This window comes from Macrobrachium nipponense, chromosome 43 (assembly GCF_015104395.2).
Source record: "Macrobrachium nipponense isolate FS-2020 chromosome 43, ASM1510439v2, whole genome shotgun sequence".
Classification (NCBI taxonomy): domain Eukaryota; kingdom Metazoa; phylum Arthropoda; class Malacostraca; order Decapoda; family Palaemonidae; genus Macrobrachium; species Macrobrachium nipponense.
Genome location: NC_061104.1, coordinates 12895735 through 12913058, shown reverse-complemented (window position 1 = coordinate 12913058; position 17324 = coordinate 12895735). Strand labels below are relative to the sequence as shown.

General features: G+C 35.6%; 1 protein-coding gene across 4 annotated transcripts in view; it reads left to right on the top strand.

Moving 5' to 3' along the window:
- LOC135213537 (sodium/glucose cotransporter 1-like) overlaps positions 1-17324 on the top strand; it is a 289323-nt gene that overhangs the window by 28766 nt on the left and 243233 nt on the right. For all 4 annotated transcript variants that reach the window (XM_064247470.1, XM_064247468.1, XM_064247467.1 and 1 more), the window contains exon 2: positions 234-305. In XM_064247470.1, the coding sequence (XP_064103540.1) occupies positions 234-305 (72 nt within the window). The remainder of the gene's footprint in view (positions 1-233; positions 306-17324) is intronic.

Here is a 17324-nt window from a genome sequence, read left to right as displayed (position 1 = left end):
TATATATATATATATATATATATATTGTGTGTGTGTGTATATGTTATAAATCTAGTATATATATTAGACGAGAGAGAAATGTTTGAATTTATCAGTGTAACTTCATATTTTGTGGCTCATAGGTTCTCATAAGAGCTATTGGTTTTAAGTACGTCTTCCACAATATTAATTTTTCATCTTGAATGTTATTTTTCTTGCCGTTGAACTTACGTAACAAATCTTTATCTTTGCAGTCCATGTGCCGGCCCAACCGTGGTACCGTAACCGGCTACTTCCTGGCTGGAAGGCTCATGTGGTGGCTACCGGTAAGTATTCACCAGATTTTTTTTTTTTTTTTTTTATAGTAGACCCATGTTGGCAGCTTATTTCAACTTTGTTTTAATTGCTCAGTATACAGGTTTCATTGATCGTCTATCCTAAATGGGGGAACTCGATTTCGATTGAAAGTGAGTTAGTTGAGTTTCTCTCGAGGCGCCCCAAGCCGGTTTATAGGAGCTCCAAATTTGCCAACCCGAACAGACAGACAGACAGACGTTCGACCTTGAGAGCTTTGCTGCGTCCATACTGGTTCTAGTGGACCGACGGATTATGGCGCGCGCCTCCTCCATAGAAGCTTTTTTTCCACTGAGATCCGTAGTTCGTTACCTTGCGATTTTTTTTTTCACATAGACTGAGTGGTTGAGCGATTACGTTGCTGTGCCAGCATTTGGTATTACATTATTCTGATTAATATAATATGTCTTTTCCACATGTACTGTGTTGTTGACCATTTACGTTGCTGTGCCAGCATTCGGTATTACATTATTCTGGATAATAATAATAATAATAATAATGATATGTCCTTTCCACATGTACTGTGTTGTTGACCTTTTACGTTGTCATACCAGGATTTGGTATTTCATTATTCTGAATATATAATAATAATAATAATAATAATAATAATAATAATAATAATAATAATCACATCCAATCTTTCTACCTTATATAAATGGGTTTTCTCTCATACGTTGCCGGGTTTTAGTCCTCTCCAGATGGATAGGCGGAAAGTACTGCATTCTCTCTCTCTCTCTCTCTCTCTCTCTCTCGTCTCTCTCTCTCTCTCTCGCTCCTATTCTCTCCTCTTCTCTTCTCTCTCTCTTCTCTTCTCTTCAAGATTTCAGGTGGACGTAATTAAATGCCGCATTTAATCTGATTAATGCCGCTTTAATCTGAATAATGCCGAGCTTAATTGAGCGGGGAATATCATTTTTTGCTTTCATCTTAATAACCAATCTGTAATCATTCATTTATATTAATCTTATTTCATACCCCATTTGAGAGAGAGGAGAGCAACAGAAATGTTACTTACCCCTTTACCGAGATACATCTGTATACAAAGGTGAAGAACCTTTATTTCTATGCAGATGTGGAGGCATCGAGAGGGATTGAAATTGTATGTTCTTTTTCAGTGAGGAAATTCTTCCATGGCGTCATGTACGTATTTCTCTCTCTCTCTCTCTCTCTCTCTCTCTCTCTCTCTCTCTCTCTCTCTCTCTCTCTCTCTCTCAATATTTCCTGTGGCCTCAGCTGATGATGAAAACACATGCCACACGTTTGTTTGGTTTTATATATGTATATGATATATTATATATATCTATATATATATATATATATATATATATATGTCCACTGGAGGACGAAGGCCTCAGACATGTGCTTCCTCTCCCGTCTGTTTTAAGGTCTTTCTATGCCAGTCTATATCCCCAAATTTTCTTAACTCGTCTATCCGTCATCCTCTCTTCCTTCTCCTGCTTCGTTTGCAATCTCTAGGGATCCACTTTATTGTTCTTTTTGTCCATCTATTATCTGACATTCTCATTATATGTCCTGCCCACGTCCAGTTCTTTTTCTTACTTGATAGAATATCCTCTACTTTAGTTTGTACTCGTATCCATGTTGCTTTTTTTATGTCTCTTAGTGCTATTCCCAATTCCCATCATCATTCTTTCCATAGCTCTTTGAGTTGTAACTTGCTTGTATTCCAAGGCTTTAGTAAGGCTCCAAGTTTCTGATGCATAAGTTAATACTGGTAGGACCATCTGATTAAATACTTTTCTTTTTCGATAAAGTGGTATTTTACTTTTCATAATCTCCTTTTGTTTACCAAAAGCTCTCCATCCCATGCTTTTCCTTTTAATTTCTGTCTCGTGCCCTGGGGAAACACTGTGTCCTAAATATGTATATTCATTAACAATCTCTAGAGGTTCGTCCATAACCCATCTATTGTGCGTCTCCTTTTTCATGGAACATTATCTTAGTTTTACTCATATTCATTTTCAGTCCTACATTTCTGCTTTCTCTATTAAAATCTTCTATCATCTTTTACGCTTCCTCCCCCGATTCACTGAATAGAACTATGTCATCTGCAAATCTCAAGTTGTTAAGGTATTCCCCATTTATGTTAATTCCTACATTTTCTAAATTCTTAAAAAACTTCTCTATGGGGGACCCCTGTCTAACTCCTTTCTCAATCGGAAATTTCTCACTGTCTGTATGTAGTTTTAGGATTGCTGTACTACCCGTATAGATATCTTCAAGTGTTCTAACATGTAAGATTCATCTATTCCTTGCTTTTTGAAGGGCTTTCATCACTGCTGAAGTTTTGACAGAATCAAAAGCTTTCTCATAGTCTACAAATGCCATACATAGTGGTTTGTCATACTCTGTTGAAGTTTCCTTTAGCTGGTTAATTACTTGGATATGGTCAGTTGTTAAATACCCTCTTCTAAGACATCTGCTCTGTAGATGCTTTATTTATTTATTTGTTTATTTATTTATTTATTTATTTGTTTATTTATTTATGTATTTATTTATTTATTTATTTGTTTATTTATTTATTTATTTATGCATTTATTTATTTATTCGAAACCTATTCATATGGACAAAGCCCACAGGGTGCCATGGACTTGAAATTCAAGCTTCCAAAGAATATGGTGCTAATTAGGAAGAGGGAAGAGGAGGTAAAAGGAAATACAGAAAGAAGAGATGTTACTTATAAAAGAAAAATAAATCAAAAGATAAAAATATATTAGAATGCAAGGAGAATAGTAATGTATTGTATCTTCGAAGAGTAGGTAAAGGGAAATATGAAAAAAAGAGAGATCTCACTTATTAAAAGAAAGAAAAATAGATTAATAAATAAATGAAATGCAAGGAGACAACCTCTCGCGTTCAAGGTCACCCAATCCTCAGTAAAATATTTTCGGCTGGTATTAAAATTAACTTTCAAATATCCCTCTGAGGTGAGCTTTCATTTCTGATGAACTTATCTGACCGCACAAAGACGACTGAAAAATAAGATCTAAGGTACTATGAAGTTGCGTTTTTTCTTTGAGAATTTATATTCTTTATTTCATTTTTTTAACTGAATTTTTTTCTTTAAATTTTCTCCATTAAAGATTTTGTATTCTAGTTTTTCTTTACATTTTAAATTTTTTTCTTTATTTAAATTTCTCTTGATTTTATAGTTATTTTTTCTTTATTTTACAATGTTTGTTCATTTCTCATCGTGTTGTTCGTTGCTACAATTATTTTTTGTAAAGATTTGTGCAGGGTTACATCTTACGGGCTGTCCTAGGAGGAAGAGCCCGCGCTGGCACAAAGCCAGCTAAGTTATAACCAACTAGGGTTGCAGTAAACGAAAATCACAACTAATCAGTAAGACTTCAAAATGTCGACTCAAAAATAGCCCTTAAGGATGCATTGTCAAGAGAGAATTTTCTGCTGCCGTCCTTTGGTCGATAAGCTTGATTTTAACGTCAGTGATAAGAAGCAGAAGTTACGAAAGCGACAAGAAGTCCAGAGTTTAAATTTGGCTGCCGAGCTGAGCATAATTATCCGTATTGACGACTGTTAATTATAAGTAAAATCTGTGATGTCACGGTGGCTTAATTTTATTCACCTCTTTACCAAGAAAGGTGTTAATTCGGTTTTTAATTTTATTTTAATTTTTATACGTGACCCCATTGGAAACTCTCCTTTCTGGGAGGGTAGTGGCATCAGTGCACCTCACGCGGTGCACTGTAGGCATTGCTTGAGGCTCTTTACAGCATCCCCTCGACCCGTAGCTGCAACCTCTTTCATTCCTTTTACTGGACCTTCATTTATATTCTGTTTCGTTCATCTTAATTTCCAACCTCTCCCAACAATTGAAACTGCCAGGTTTTCTTCTCATTTTCCCTTTCATCGCTGAATGACCTCATAGGTCCCAACGCTTGGCCTTTGGCCTAAATTTTATATTACATGTTATATATTAAATACATACCCATTGGAAACAAATATAGAAGGTAGTTAGTTTATGGCACCTTCATTGTGATCGATTTTTATTTTTTTTTATTTTTTATTAATTTATTTTTTTAAGGAATTGGGTTATTTTGTTGTAGGTGAAGAATTGTAATATAAGTTAGTTAAAGAAATATAATGTTACACATCGTCTTGACATTTTTGTGCATTGGTTTAGTTAAAGAAATATAATGATACACATCGTCTTGACATTTTTGTGCATTGGTTAAATTCGTAGATGCCAAAGTAGATGAAGGTAATTTAATATGAGTCATTACCTATGTCCATATCAAGATTTATGATGTTTGCTATCTTTAAATCGATTTTTATAATATATAACTTTTATTAGCGGGTATTCAGACGTGTTTACCAAATGTGATTTTTACTGTCTTGCCGCAGGAACCATTTTTGCCAATTTTAATGAACTCCTCCTCCTCCTCCTCTTCTCCTCCTCCTCCTCCTCAAAAAAAAAAAAAAAAAAAAAAAAAAAATTTGGGGTTTGGCGTCATATACCATTTTTGCTGAATTCATCAGTAAACAACCCTGTTATTCTTAAACAAACATGAAAACAGAAAAATATTGATAATTTGTTTTCATTTGCGTCAAGGGCACCTCTTGGTGATTTCACTATACAGTTATTGTGATTGATTTATATAATAAACTGATATGACTACTATCAATTACCTTGGTTACATTTCCAAAAGTACTCTTGGAGCCTTGTCATAAAAATCGTAAGTTAAATTAAATACCCACTATTAAATCTTATATTGTAAAAATCCGTTCTTTTATATCGTGAAATAATTCATTTGTATGTCATGAAATATCCCGGAGGGTGGTAGTACCGTCAGTGCACGTCACGTGGTGCACTGTAGGCATTACGTAAGGTTCTTTGCAGCGTCCCCTAGCTGCAACCCCTTTGATTACTTTTACTGTGCCTCTCATCATATTCCCATTCTTCCGTCTTGCTATCCACCGTTTCATTCCATGTCAGGAAATGTGAGGGAAATTTGCGTAGCAGCGGAATTATTGTGCCTCTCTCTCTCTCTCTCTCTCTCTCTCTTTTTTTTATCAGTTATCAGTTAACATTTCCGTGCCTTTCACGATATATATAAAGTAATTTAGTAACTTTGGAAATGTTCCAAGAAAAAGATCCTTTGTTGTCATTATTGACTTGGTGCCATAATGCATTCAAGGTCATTGCCGACCCTAAGACAGGTCGGTTTTCATTTTCTCTTTGATGAATATTTGATTAAATACGTTTTCCATACTCGACGCGTTTTGTAGCCCTGCCACTTGTGGCTAATTATGAAGTCTTACTCAAATTATACGTTTTGGAAAGGCTGGAATGATCGATGGGTGATAGGTGTGTCTGCTGTAACACACACACACACACACACACACACACACACACACACACACACACACACGAATCACCAGCAGGCAGTGTTTTGGGAACTGCAATATAACCCGAAAGTCATTCCTAAAAATGGTCACAGGTACTTCAGATCTTCCAAAGCACTTAAATTTTTTATTTTACGTATGTTAAATGGTTACTTTGTTTGTTACACTGTCCTAGTCATTAAAATAAGGCTTCGTTATGATGAGCTCTGTAAAATGGCAATGGTTGACGTAGGAAGACGCCGATGATTCAATTGAATTTAATCAAATGCCCCTCTTTAGAGCCAAAATTAGTGGTTATTATTATTCATATTGGGTGCCCTAGACATGAGACCATGCACCTTAAACTCAAGCTTCCAGTAAAAATATAAAAAAAAAATTAGAAAAGGAATTGAGTAGAAATTATATAAAATAAAAGAAAATATAACATATTTCAGCCTAAAAAGCAGTAAAACCGATTGCCCACTCGGCTACAATGGTGAGGATAGGCCTATTCCAGCTCTAGTGAATATGTCTGAATTCGACAGGTATATCTATGTATGTTCGAGAGGTAATAGACTTTCATCCTTCTCGTGGTCAGGTCGGCAACGTGACCCCGTCGTTATTATGATGACGGTGGTTAGTTTGCCGCTAACGGACATTATAATTTCTTCATATTTCTTGCACTTGGATCTAAAGGCTTTGTAGTGACAAGCATAATAAAAAAAAGCGCGAAGAATTCGAGAAGTTCAGAGTGCAGTGTGGCTATTACAATCACAAATCTATGTAGAATTTAATTCATAACAAAGAATCTAAACAATGAATAAGAGCTATAGAAAATAAATGACGCAACCCAAAATGATTAATGGCGATTTTGAGGATAATGTCACACATTAGGTGAATCGTAGAAAAAAAACTAGATGCTTTGCAAAAAAGGCTCACTTAGGCAAAAACTTCGCACAATGATGAAAACTCAGCAATGTGCTTGGAAGTGGATGTTGCTAAATACTGATACTTTGCTTTCTGTTTTTAATACTCTGCAACGTCTTTCATTCCCTTTACTGTGCCTCTGTTCATATTCTCTTTCTTCCATCGGACTTTCCACCCTTTCCAACAATGATTTCACAATGCAACTGAGAGGTTTTCCTCCTCTCACACCTTCCAGACCTCCTTGCCGTCAATTTCTCTCTAATCGCAGAATGACTTCATAGGTCCCAGCGCTTGGATACTGGCTTAAATTCTGTGTTCTATTCTATTCTGTTTTTAATGATAAAGTTCTTATATTGGTGTCATATTATCCTTAAGTCGACGTAAGTGTTGTTCTTAAAGTCCTTTCAGAAATAATTTTATCTTGTTGGCAACAATGTACAGAAAAGTTAGAGATAATGATGAACAGTTTCAACTGTAGGTGTGTGTGTGTGTGTGTGTGTGTGGTTTGTGTTTCGTGTGTGTATGACAGTGAGGGCATGTTTGTAAATCACAAAGTTGGACATTTATCTGAAGTTAAGTCAGGAAATCTCTGTTGATACCTGCACAAGTGGTTGTGACAGGTAATGAAACGCCACGTTTTGAGGCAAACTGATTATGCCATGCCCCGTAGGTGGGTAGTGCAGTCAGTGGACCTCATGCGGTGTACTGTAGGCATTACTTGAGGTTCTTTTCAGCTTGCCTTCGGCCCCTAGCTGCAACCACTTTCGTTTCTTTTACTCTACCTCCTTTCATATTCTCTTTCTTCCATCTTACTTTCCACCCTCTGTTAACGCTTGATTCATAGTGCAACTGCGAGGTTTTCATCCTGTTACACCTTTCAAACCTTTTACTGTCAATTTCCATTTCAGCACTGAATGACCTAATAGATCCCAGTGCTTGGCCTTTGGCCTAAATTCCATGTTCAACTCAACTCGGACTGATTATGTGGGTCATGACATCGACGAAGATTTCTTTTCCCCAGTAAAGAGTTTGAAAGGAATTGGCTGGCCTGGTTTATTTTAAAGAAAATAAAAGACATTAAATTTTTTTTAGATGTCACATCTTTGGCTTAAAGAACCCAGAAGAAAGACTTGAATTTCATGTCTCTGAAAGTCGAACGGACATATCAATTGGTGACGTCGGCTCAGAATTTTTTTCCTAGAATGGTCATCAATAAGGTTCCTCTTTTGAGAACTGGAGGGGATTGTGGATTTAATTTATTTTCCGTAATTGGTTGTCTTTAATTTAGTAATACAATGAATCTGTTTTTAGTTTAGTGATATATTGAATCTTGTTTATTTTTTTTATTTCGTGATGTATTGAATCTTTATCTTAATTTAGTGATGCATTGAATCTGTTTATTTATTATTTAGTGTTATATTGAATCTTTGTTTTTTCATTTAGTGATTCAATGAATCTGTTTTTAATTTAGTGATACATTGAATCTGTTTGTTTTTAGTTCAGAGATATATTGAATCTGTTTGTTTTGTATTTAGTGATGTATTAAATCTTTGTTTTTCATGTAGTGCGATATTCAATCTGTTTATTTTTTTTATTTAGTGATGTATTGATTCTGTTTATTTTCAATTTAGTGATATATTGAATCTGTTTTTTAAATAGTGATACACTGAACGTCAGTTTTTTAATTGAATCTGTTTTTAATTTAGTGATGTATTCAATCTGTTTATTTTTGATTTGGTGATAATTTTGTTTTAGTTATATATTGAGTTTGTGTGTGTTTTCTCTTTCGTCAGTTTTTTAATTGAGTCTGTTTTTAATTTAGTGATGTATTGAATCTGTTTATTTTTGATTTAGTGATAATTTTGATTTAGTCATATATTTAGTCTGTGTGTGTTTTTAATTTAGTGAAATATTGAGTCTGTTTATTTTTTATTTTGTGAGATAGTGAATCTGTAAGTTTTTTCTCTTTCTTCTTTTTTTTAATGAGAAAGAAAATTGAATTTTTTATCAAGTATTTATCTTCTTCCCTGACTCGATGTCCTTTGAGAATTTGACACCAGGAAACAAAATGTAGATAGGTGGAAAAATAATCTTTTTATCGTTCCGTCATTTTGATGAGAATAGTAACTGTAACGGATTTGCTAATGCGTAGGATTAAGTGTCACTGAAAACTCTTAATTTCACGGGCGCTGTATCACTATAGATGTTGCTCTCATCACTTGATCGCCATCACATTAAAGCTTATAGTTATTACCTGAATCTCTCACTTGGCACATCGGTAATGTCCCCCGTTCCAGCTATTGATTTGATGGTGACGAGCGAAGACCAGCCTCCCCCCCCCAAAAAAAAAAAAAAAATAGGTAGCAATCGCCTTTAAAACCATTGAAAGGAAAACTTTAGTCGCGGTTTGGGCAAAAGCGATTTTAGTTCCTCTGTTTTGTACCTACTCTTACCTTTGTCGTTTCACGTTTATTTTGCTCTACAGCTGTAAATAGTTGAAGGAAGTTAATTTGCTCTACAGCCGTAAATAGTTGAAGGAAGTTTTATTTGTCTCACCGTAAATAGTTGAAGGAAGTTAATTTGCTCGTAGCAGCGTAAATAGTTGAAGGAAGTTAATTTGCTCTACAGCCGTAAATAGTTGAAGGAAGTTAATTTGCTCTACAGCCGTAAATAGTTGAAGGAAGTTAATTTGCTCTACAGCCGTAAATAGTTGAAGGAAGTTAATTTGCTCTAGCCAGTGTAAGTAGTACAGAAGGAAAGTTGGAATTTGCTCTACAGCTGTAAATAGTTGTTAAGGAAGTATTTTGAACTCTACAGCCGTAAATAATTGAAGGAAGTTAATTTGCTCTACAGCTGTAAATAGTTGAAGGAAGTTTATTTGCTCTACAGCTGTAAATAGTTGAAGGAAGTTTATTTGCTCTACAGCCGTAAATAGTTGAAGGAAGTTTATTTGCTCTACAGCTGTAAATAGTTGAAGGAAGTTTATTTTGCTCTACAGCCGTAAATATTTGAAGGAAGTTTATTTGCTCTACAGCCGTAAATAGTTGAAGGAAGTTTTAATTTGCGTCTACACAAAAGCGTAAATAATTGAGGAAGTTAATTTGCTCTACAGCTGTAAATAGTTTGAAGGAAGTTTATTTGCTCTACAGCTGTAATAGTTGAAGAGTTAATAATTTGCCCTACAAGCCGTAAAAATAGTTGAAGGAAGTTTATTTGCTCTACAGCCATAAATAGTTGAAGGAAGTTTATTTGCTCTACAGCCGTAAATAGTTGAAGGAAGTTAATTTGCTTTACAGCCATAAATAGTTGAAGGAAGTTAATTTGCTCTACAGCCGTAAATAGTTGAAGGAAGTTTATTTCTCTACGCTGTAAATATTGGAAGGAAGTTTATTTGCTCCTAACAGCCGTAAATAATTGAGGAAGTTATTTGCTCTATCAGCCGTAAATATTGAAGAATTAATTTGCTTTCCTACAAGAAGTATCTGAAAAGTTTTAAGTTTGCTCTACAGCCGTAAATAGTTGAAGGAAGTTTATTTGCTCTACAGCCGTAAATAATTGAAGGAAGTTAATTTGCTCTACAGCCGTAAATGGGTGAAGGAAGTTTATCTGCTCTACAGCCGTAAATAGGTGAAGGAAGTTTATCTGTTCTACAGCCATAAATAATGGAAGTTTCTTTGCTCTACAGCCGTAAATAGTCGAAGGAAATGAAAAGGAAAATATAGAAGTTTGAGTTATTCAGAGTTTAATTTGACGTTTGTGAAACATCCATGAACATTGTTTCATAATGGTAAGAAAGGGATGACGAGTTCAAAGCAAGTGAGCGTATTTATTAATTCCTTGTTGGACGAGTGGTTTACGTGATCGCCTTCCGATTCGGTAGTCCCGAGTTTGATTACTGCTCTGCCAACGTGGAATCGGAATATGTTCCTGGTGGTTAGGAAGTAATTTCTCGATACAATGGGGTTCAGATCCCACAATAAACTGTAGGTCCCTTTGCTAGGTAACCAATTAGTTCCTAGCCACTTCAAAATATCTAATCCTTCGGGCCAGCCCTAGGAGAGCTGTTAATCAGCTCAGTGGTCTGGTTAAACTAAGATATACTTAATCTTTGGCTTATTTATTGTACCGAAACAGATCTTGCAGTTATGTTACCAGCTGGCAGCCTGGACTTGAGGAACTGTCTTGGTAATAGTACAGCAGACTAAATTGATCAAATTTATCATCATTGAATGATATTTTAGTCCTGGAAGGACATTGCTGTATATTTTCTTTAATGAAAATTAAAATAATTCCAATTCGAATTCATTTAAATTGTGGACGCTTTTCTGGCAAGGGTTCCGCGCTCGTAAGGGTTTAATTGAGCCGATTTATCAATAGAGGTGTGTAGTGCCAGTACACCTTATGCGGTGCACTGTAGACATTACTTAAGGTTCTTTGCAGCGTGCCTACGGCCCCTAACTGCAACCCCTTTCGTTCCTTTTACTGTACATCCTTTCATATTTTCTTCCATCTTACTTTCCAGCCTCTCCTAGCAATCGATTCATTGTGGAACTGAGAGGTTTTCCTCCTTAACACCTTTAGGACTTTTTACTGTCAATTTCCGTTTCAGCGCTGAATTACCTTGCAGGTCCCAGTGCTTGGTCTTTGGCCTTAATTCTATATTAAGTTCAGTTAATAGAGGTACAACACCTTAGTATACAAGTTTATTTTGAACTCGTACGTGTTTCGGAGGCAGCTCTGAAGTTATACATTTCGACAAGATTGTGACCGACGTACGCCTGTCGCAGCTCTTATGTTTTGGTAAGACTGGTGTGAACTCGTACGTTTTGAGGAGACGTCTGTGAACTCCTACATTGTGACAAGATTGTTACGTTTGTATACCGCTTGCAGCTTATATGTTGCGACAGGACTTGGGTCCTGGTTTTGACAAGACTGAGCAAAGCTCGTTCTTTTGCGGAGACAGCTTTGAACTGATTCTGACGAGATGTTTCATTTTTATGCAGCTTTGAAGGAGACAGCTTTGAACTGACTGTGGCGAGATGTTCTATTCTTTTGCTTGCAGCTTTGACTGGTCTGAGCACGTACTTTTTGCGGATGGGGCTTCGAACTCTCTCATTTTTGACAAGATTGTTCCAATCGTATATGGGACGTTTTCCTCAATGCTGGATTTCTTGCTGAAATTGACTCGAGCTCGTGCAGTGTGACGAGACTTCTTTGAGCATTGGGCGAGAGTGCTTTCAGCCCCCAAAGTGGTGGCAAATGCAATTACTCCTCTGAGCTCGTATGTTGTGGAAACTCCCCAGACACCATAAATACTTTGCGCAGTAGGAGACCGTTTTGAGCTTGCGCAATATTGTAAGGGTGCCTATCAAAGCTCATGACATGGTGCTGGGTGAGACTGCTTGCGTTCGTTCGTTGTGCATTGCTTGCAGCGCCGCGTGAAATGCGCATGGCTGTGCTTTCGAGGCTAGTACAAGAGGCACCGAAATACTGTACTTCGATTTTCTGTACTAATTTAATATACTTTTTTTTCTAAATATCAAGTTTGATCAATTAGTAATGTACCATATCGCCTTGTCTAGACGAAGGCATATTGTAATATACATAAAACGTTGCTTGCTTTTATTAGGTAATTGGGTCTTTTGAGGTTGAGACGAATATGTCTGTTCTAAAGTTAGGAAACGTGAGAAATGGCGAGGGGCTTATTACCCTTTTTTTATTACTTTTCCTTATTATTTAATATAAAAGTCTCTGCCTCTAACATGTACCATTAAATATTAAAGGAAAGAACCTCCTGTATCGATTTCTGCTTATGAATTAACCAGAGTTTTACCAAGATATTAAGGAAAGTATTAAAGATCACTTCTGGTATTTGTTGTAAATCCTTAATGTAGCCCTAATCATGGCCATATTGCGCTTCCCTGTTCAGTGCCTTATTTAGTTTTTTTTTTTAACTTTACCTAATCAATTATACCATGCTTTTAGCTCCCACTTGTTTTTGCTGCTCCTAATTAGTAAAGAGCGCTTAGTTAAAGGCTTGCATGAAGGTTTTGACGATTAAATATCAAGGCAGATAGATACCCTGATGGGTCATTTGCATGCCACGTTTCAAAACCAGTTGCTAAGACCATCCATGAAACCGAAGTGCATGTATTGATGTATTCATTGAGATGCAAAGCGCTTGTCATTAGGTATGCCTCACTGTGAGCTTATCGTTTCCTAAATATTAGGGTGATTGCCTTCATGCATTGCCACATGTAGAATGTGGGGTAGTGATATTCCGGTAGAATCTGGTCCGCTAAATTCATTAGTAGTCATTTGGCTGTTTCTTTCGTTTGCTAAAAGAAACGCGAAAATTTCAAGCTTGTGGAAACGCTTGAATCAAAATCTGATTTATATTTCATGACGTAGATAATGATGTTTGTCTTTTTTTTTTTTTTTTTTTTAGAGCATGTTCGTCGTAAATCGAACCCATTTTCTATTTCGGTTATCGAAATTAATGGCGAATTATTCGTATAATTTAACGGTAGCTGGGGGTAGATTTTCTGTCAGAGCTCCATGTAAACAAACAATTGTAGTGAAATGCCGCATGAAAGCACTCGTGTCATACAAAATATTTCTATTACTGTATCTATATACACGCACGTTCATCAATACCCAAAAGTTGCCCAAGCACGATCGTTGGTTGATATCCAAACTTCGATGTGACCAGACATTCAAATTAAAGAAAAAAAATGTACGCGTTTTCACGGTCATCGTTCCACGAACAGTCATACCCACCCATAAATAGATGCTAACCCATATACATTCGTGAGGTTTTCTTTGCCCTTCCGACAGCTGGGACGTGCCACGGAATATCAATTCAGGCTCGTCCCTTGTCAATTGCAATTGATAATGACGGTACTCTGCAAACAATGCACCTAGGTCTTTGTAGGGTACTAACTGCATTACGATCCAAGTGACGTCACAGAGTTTTAGAGGTGGTCTTGACGATATGACTTTTTTTTCTTCTTCTTCTTTTTACGTGTCGGTTTTTGAGTAATTTGGTGGCCATTATAAGTAATTTCTGGTAATTTCAAGGTATTTAGTGGCCATTTTACGTAATTTGTGTTAATTTTAAAAGTATTTGGTGGTCATTTTAAGTAATTTCTGGTAATTTTAAGGTACTATTTGGTATCCATTTTAAGTAATTTCTGGTGATTTTAAGGTATTTGGTGTCCATTTTAAATCATTTCTGGTAATTAAAAAAGTATTTGGTGGCCACATTATGTAATTTCTGGCAATTTTAAGGTATTTGGTGGCCATTTTAAGTAATTTCTGGTAATTTAAAGGTATTTGGTAGCCATTTTAACTCATTTCTGGTCTTAAGGTATTTAGGGGCCATTTTACTAAATTTGTGGTCATCCGACTTGCTCTAAAAGAGTAAACCACCCATTGAAACTAACAACGTTATAAAACTCGGAATACCTAGAGTACCAGTGCCTTAGCAATGGAAATATCCCGGCGTGGGTTAACGTAACCAACATACAGACACAACGTAGAGAACTAGCACACTGTTGCTAGCAGTCTGTGTTGCTGGCATCAGCGTGGAAAGTTACCAGGAGCATGCACCCCTTAGTTACAGTGTGACCTTACCTCAAGTTGTTTATTGTTGTTGCTAGCAACTGACTCCCCCCCCTCACCCTCCCTCGCAAGCAGGAGGGCTTTCACCTCCATAATGCACGTTAGATTTCGTGATGTCTTTGATTTAAAAGGCAAACAAAGCTTTGGAGGGAGAACTACCGCCGTCCTTGTCGGAGGTTGGAGGAATGAATCATCCAGATCAGGGTTGTTCCTTAGTTTGGTTTGACCAGAATGAGTGTGCGTAGGATTCGCTGAGACGGGAAAAGTAATTGAGAGAGAGAGAGAGAGAGAGAGAGAGAGAGAGAGAGAGAGAGAGAGAGAGAGAGAGAGAGAGATTTGTTGAAATAGAAGCAGTAATTAATGATGAAGGGGGAATATAATTTGTTGAAACTTGGGCATTTATTAATAACGAGAGAGAGAGAGAGAGAGAGAGAGAGAGAGAGAGAGAGAGAGAGAGAGAGAGAGAGAGAGAGAGAGAGAGAGGAATATCTGTCGAAAAAGGAGCAGTAATGAATGACGAGAGAGAAAGAGAATAGTATTTGTTGAAACGGTAAAAGTAACTAGTGGAGAGAGAGAGAGAGAGAAGAGAGAGAGAGAGAGAGAGAGAGAGAGGAGCAGTAAGTAATGACAAAACCGCCGACAGTTTTTGTAGATTTTATTCAAGAGTTTTTGTTTTAATTAATAAGTTATTCCAAGTTTTGTATTTTCGTTTTATTGACCATCGCCGTGATTTCACTTTCAAGATACTGAGTAATATTCATTACGATAAATTTTTTTTTTTTAATTTTCCAAGTTTTACAAATATCATCAGTCGGCTTCTTCATTTGCTTGTGGAATGAAAAATAAATAAAATACTCAATTTAACGGCAAATGGCTTCAATTCCCAGCAAAGGACACTATACAAGTACTATAAGCTGGGCTGACTGTTACCGTATCTTGTGTGATTTACCGTTGAAGAACATATGAGTTGTTTGTGCGCCTCAGTTCTCAGAAATGACTGGTAATAGCCAAGGAATGTTAATTGTTTATAAGCTCATTATGGATACTTATACCGTTTTCCAAGAAGTTTTTACCTTTGTTAATTTTGTTCTTTATTGGTCGGAAGTTGATTTATTCCCCTTACTTTTTCAGTTATTTTATTGTATTTATTTTTTATAGTTATTTTTAAGCTTTACACTTGATTATTTTTTCTAATAATTTATTTAAGGTTTTCGATCCACTTTGAAACGATAAATATTTACTGTATTATGATTTTTGGGACAATTTAAAATAAAAGAATATTAATCCAGAACATTACAATTCATTTAAAAAAAAGTCTATCTAAGAATATTTAGTTGCAAATGATAATGATGTCATATCACCTAAAGATAAATTTATTTATGTTTTCGTCCTCCAGAGGTTTTAAAACTGAAATTTGCTTTCTAGATTGAAAATCACAGATAAATTTACCCTAGATCTTATCGTTATCGTCACATTTTATTGCTTTTATGTTGACTCAACAATTGTGGGACCACTTCTTCGTATAGGAGGAATGTAAGATAAGATATATATATATATATATATATATATATATATATATATATATATATATATATATATATATTGTGTGGGGGTGTACTGATAATCTTCTTAGACACGAAGATATGTTAATGAAATTGCATTCCACATAGGAAAATGAAAAATGCTTTTCTTAAAAAATGCCCAACAGTTTCGTCCCCCAGTGGACCTCTTTTTAGAGCGTTTATTAAGTAAAGAGAAAAAGTTTACACTGTATGTAGCCCAAAAAGGCCTAAAATATATGAAATACCGTTACCAGGAATTAGGAGTTTGAACTTAAAAAAAAAAAAAAAAAACTTAAACGGCAAAAAATAATACTGTAAAACAAGATGGGGTGCATTGGAGGACGAAACTTGGGAATTTTCTTTATATATATATATATATATATATATATATATATATATATATATATATATATATATATATATATATAGTTAACTTATTTTCCCCTAGTAGGGGTGTGTCTAGAGGAAAACCAAGCAAGACTTGTCCAAAAATGAACACACTGATAAATGTGAAAACTCATCTTTGAAAAGGCAGAACTGTCTGTAAACTCTTGAAAAATTAATTACTATTACTTAGATATGACGAAGCATTCTCCGAACTGAGGTACTACACAAACAATTAACATGTTCTCCAACGGTAAATTACACTATGTGATAGCAAGTCAGCCCAGCTTACACTTATCGTGTCCTTTGCTGGGAATTGAAATGGTTTCTTGGTAAGCCAGGGCATTGGAAGACATATCATAGACATAGCAAAGATAGCGCAGAAAGATGAACTGGCCGATTGAGGCATTAGACTTAAGACGGTTGTTATGACATTATACTATTAGTGCAGCGGAGCTGGGTTGCACTTGTCCTACGTACAACCCCTGGGAGTATAGTATTAAAAAGTTTCAGCTGGGCTCCAGAGGGCGCCAGAATAGTTGGAAGACAACGAGCCACTCGGGAATTGGAGATCCGTGGAAGTGAAAGCACATGAAAGATGTATAGTGTTGGAATTTCAAATAACATATCTATTGTCAGAATGTGAAACGAGTTGTAATAATTTGAATATGATGACTGATGACTATTGACTATTTCAGACACATCTTATAATATATGTATGTATGATATATATATATATATATACTATATATATATATATATAACTAAATATATAGATATATATATATATATCTATATATATATATAATATTTTGAGATAAAGAGAGAGAGAAAGAGAGCTTACCCATGTAGAAAATTATTTTGGAAACTCAGTGTTATACGGGAAATAATTATTACGTATTTTTAATACTACATTGCCCTGTTCTCCACATTTCGTCTGGTTAAGGGAACTGTGGCATAGGAAATGTTTTATACCTGTCTTAATGGAGTTCCAAAGTTTGGATCTAATAGCTTTTTAGCTCCTTAATTATTAGGTCTTCTATTTCCACAGAAGGTTTTTGTTTATTAGTCCCATGTCAACTGCAACAGTACCTTAGTGTAAAACAAATATTCGCAACCCTTTCTGCT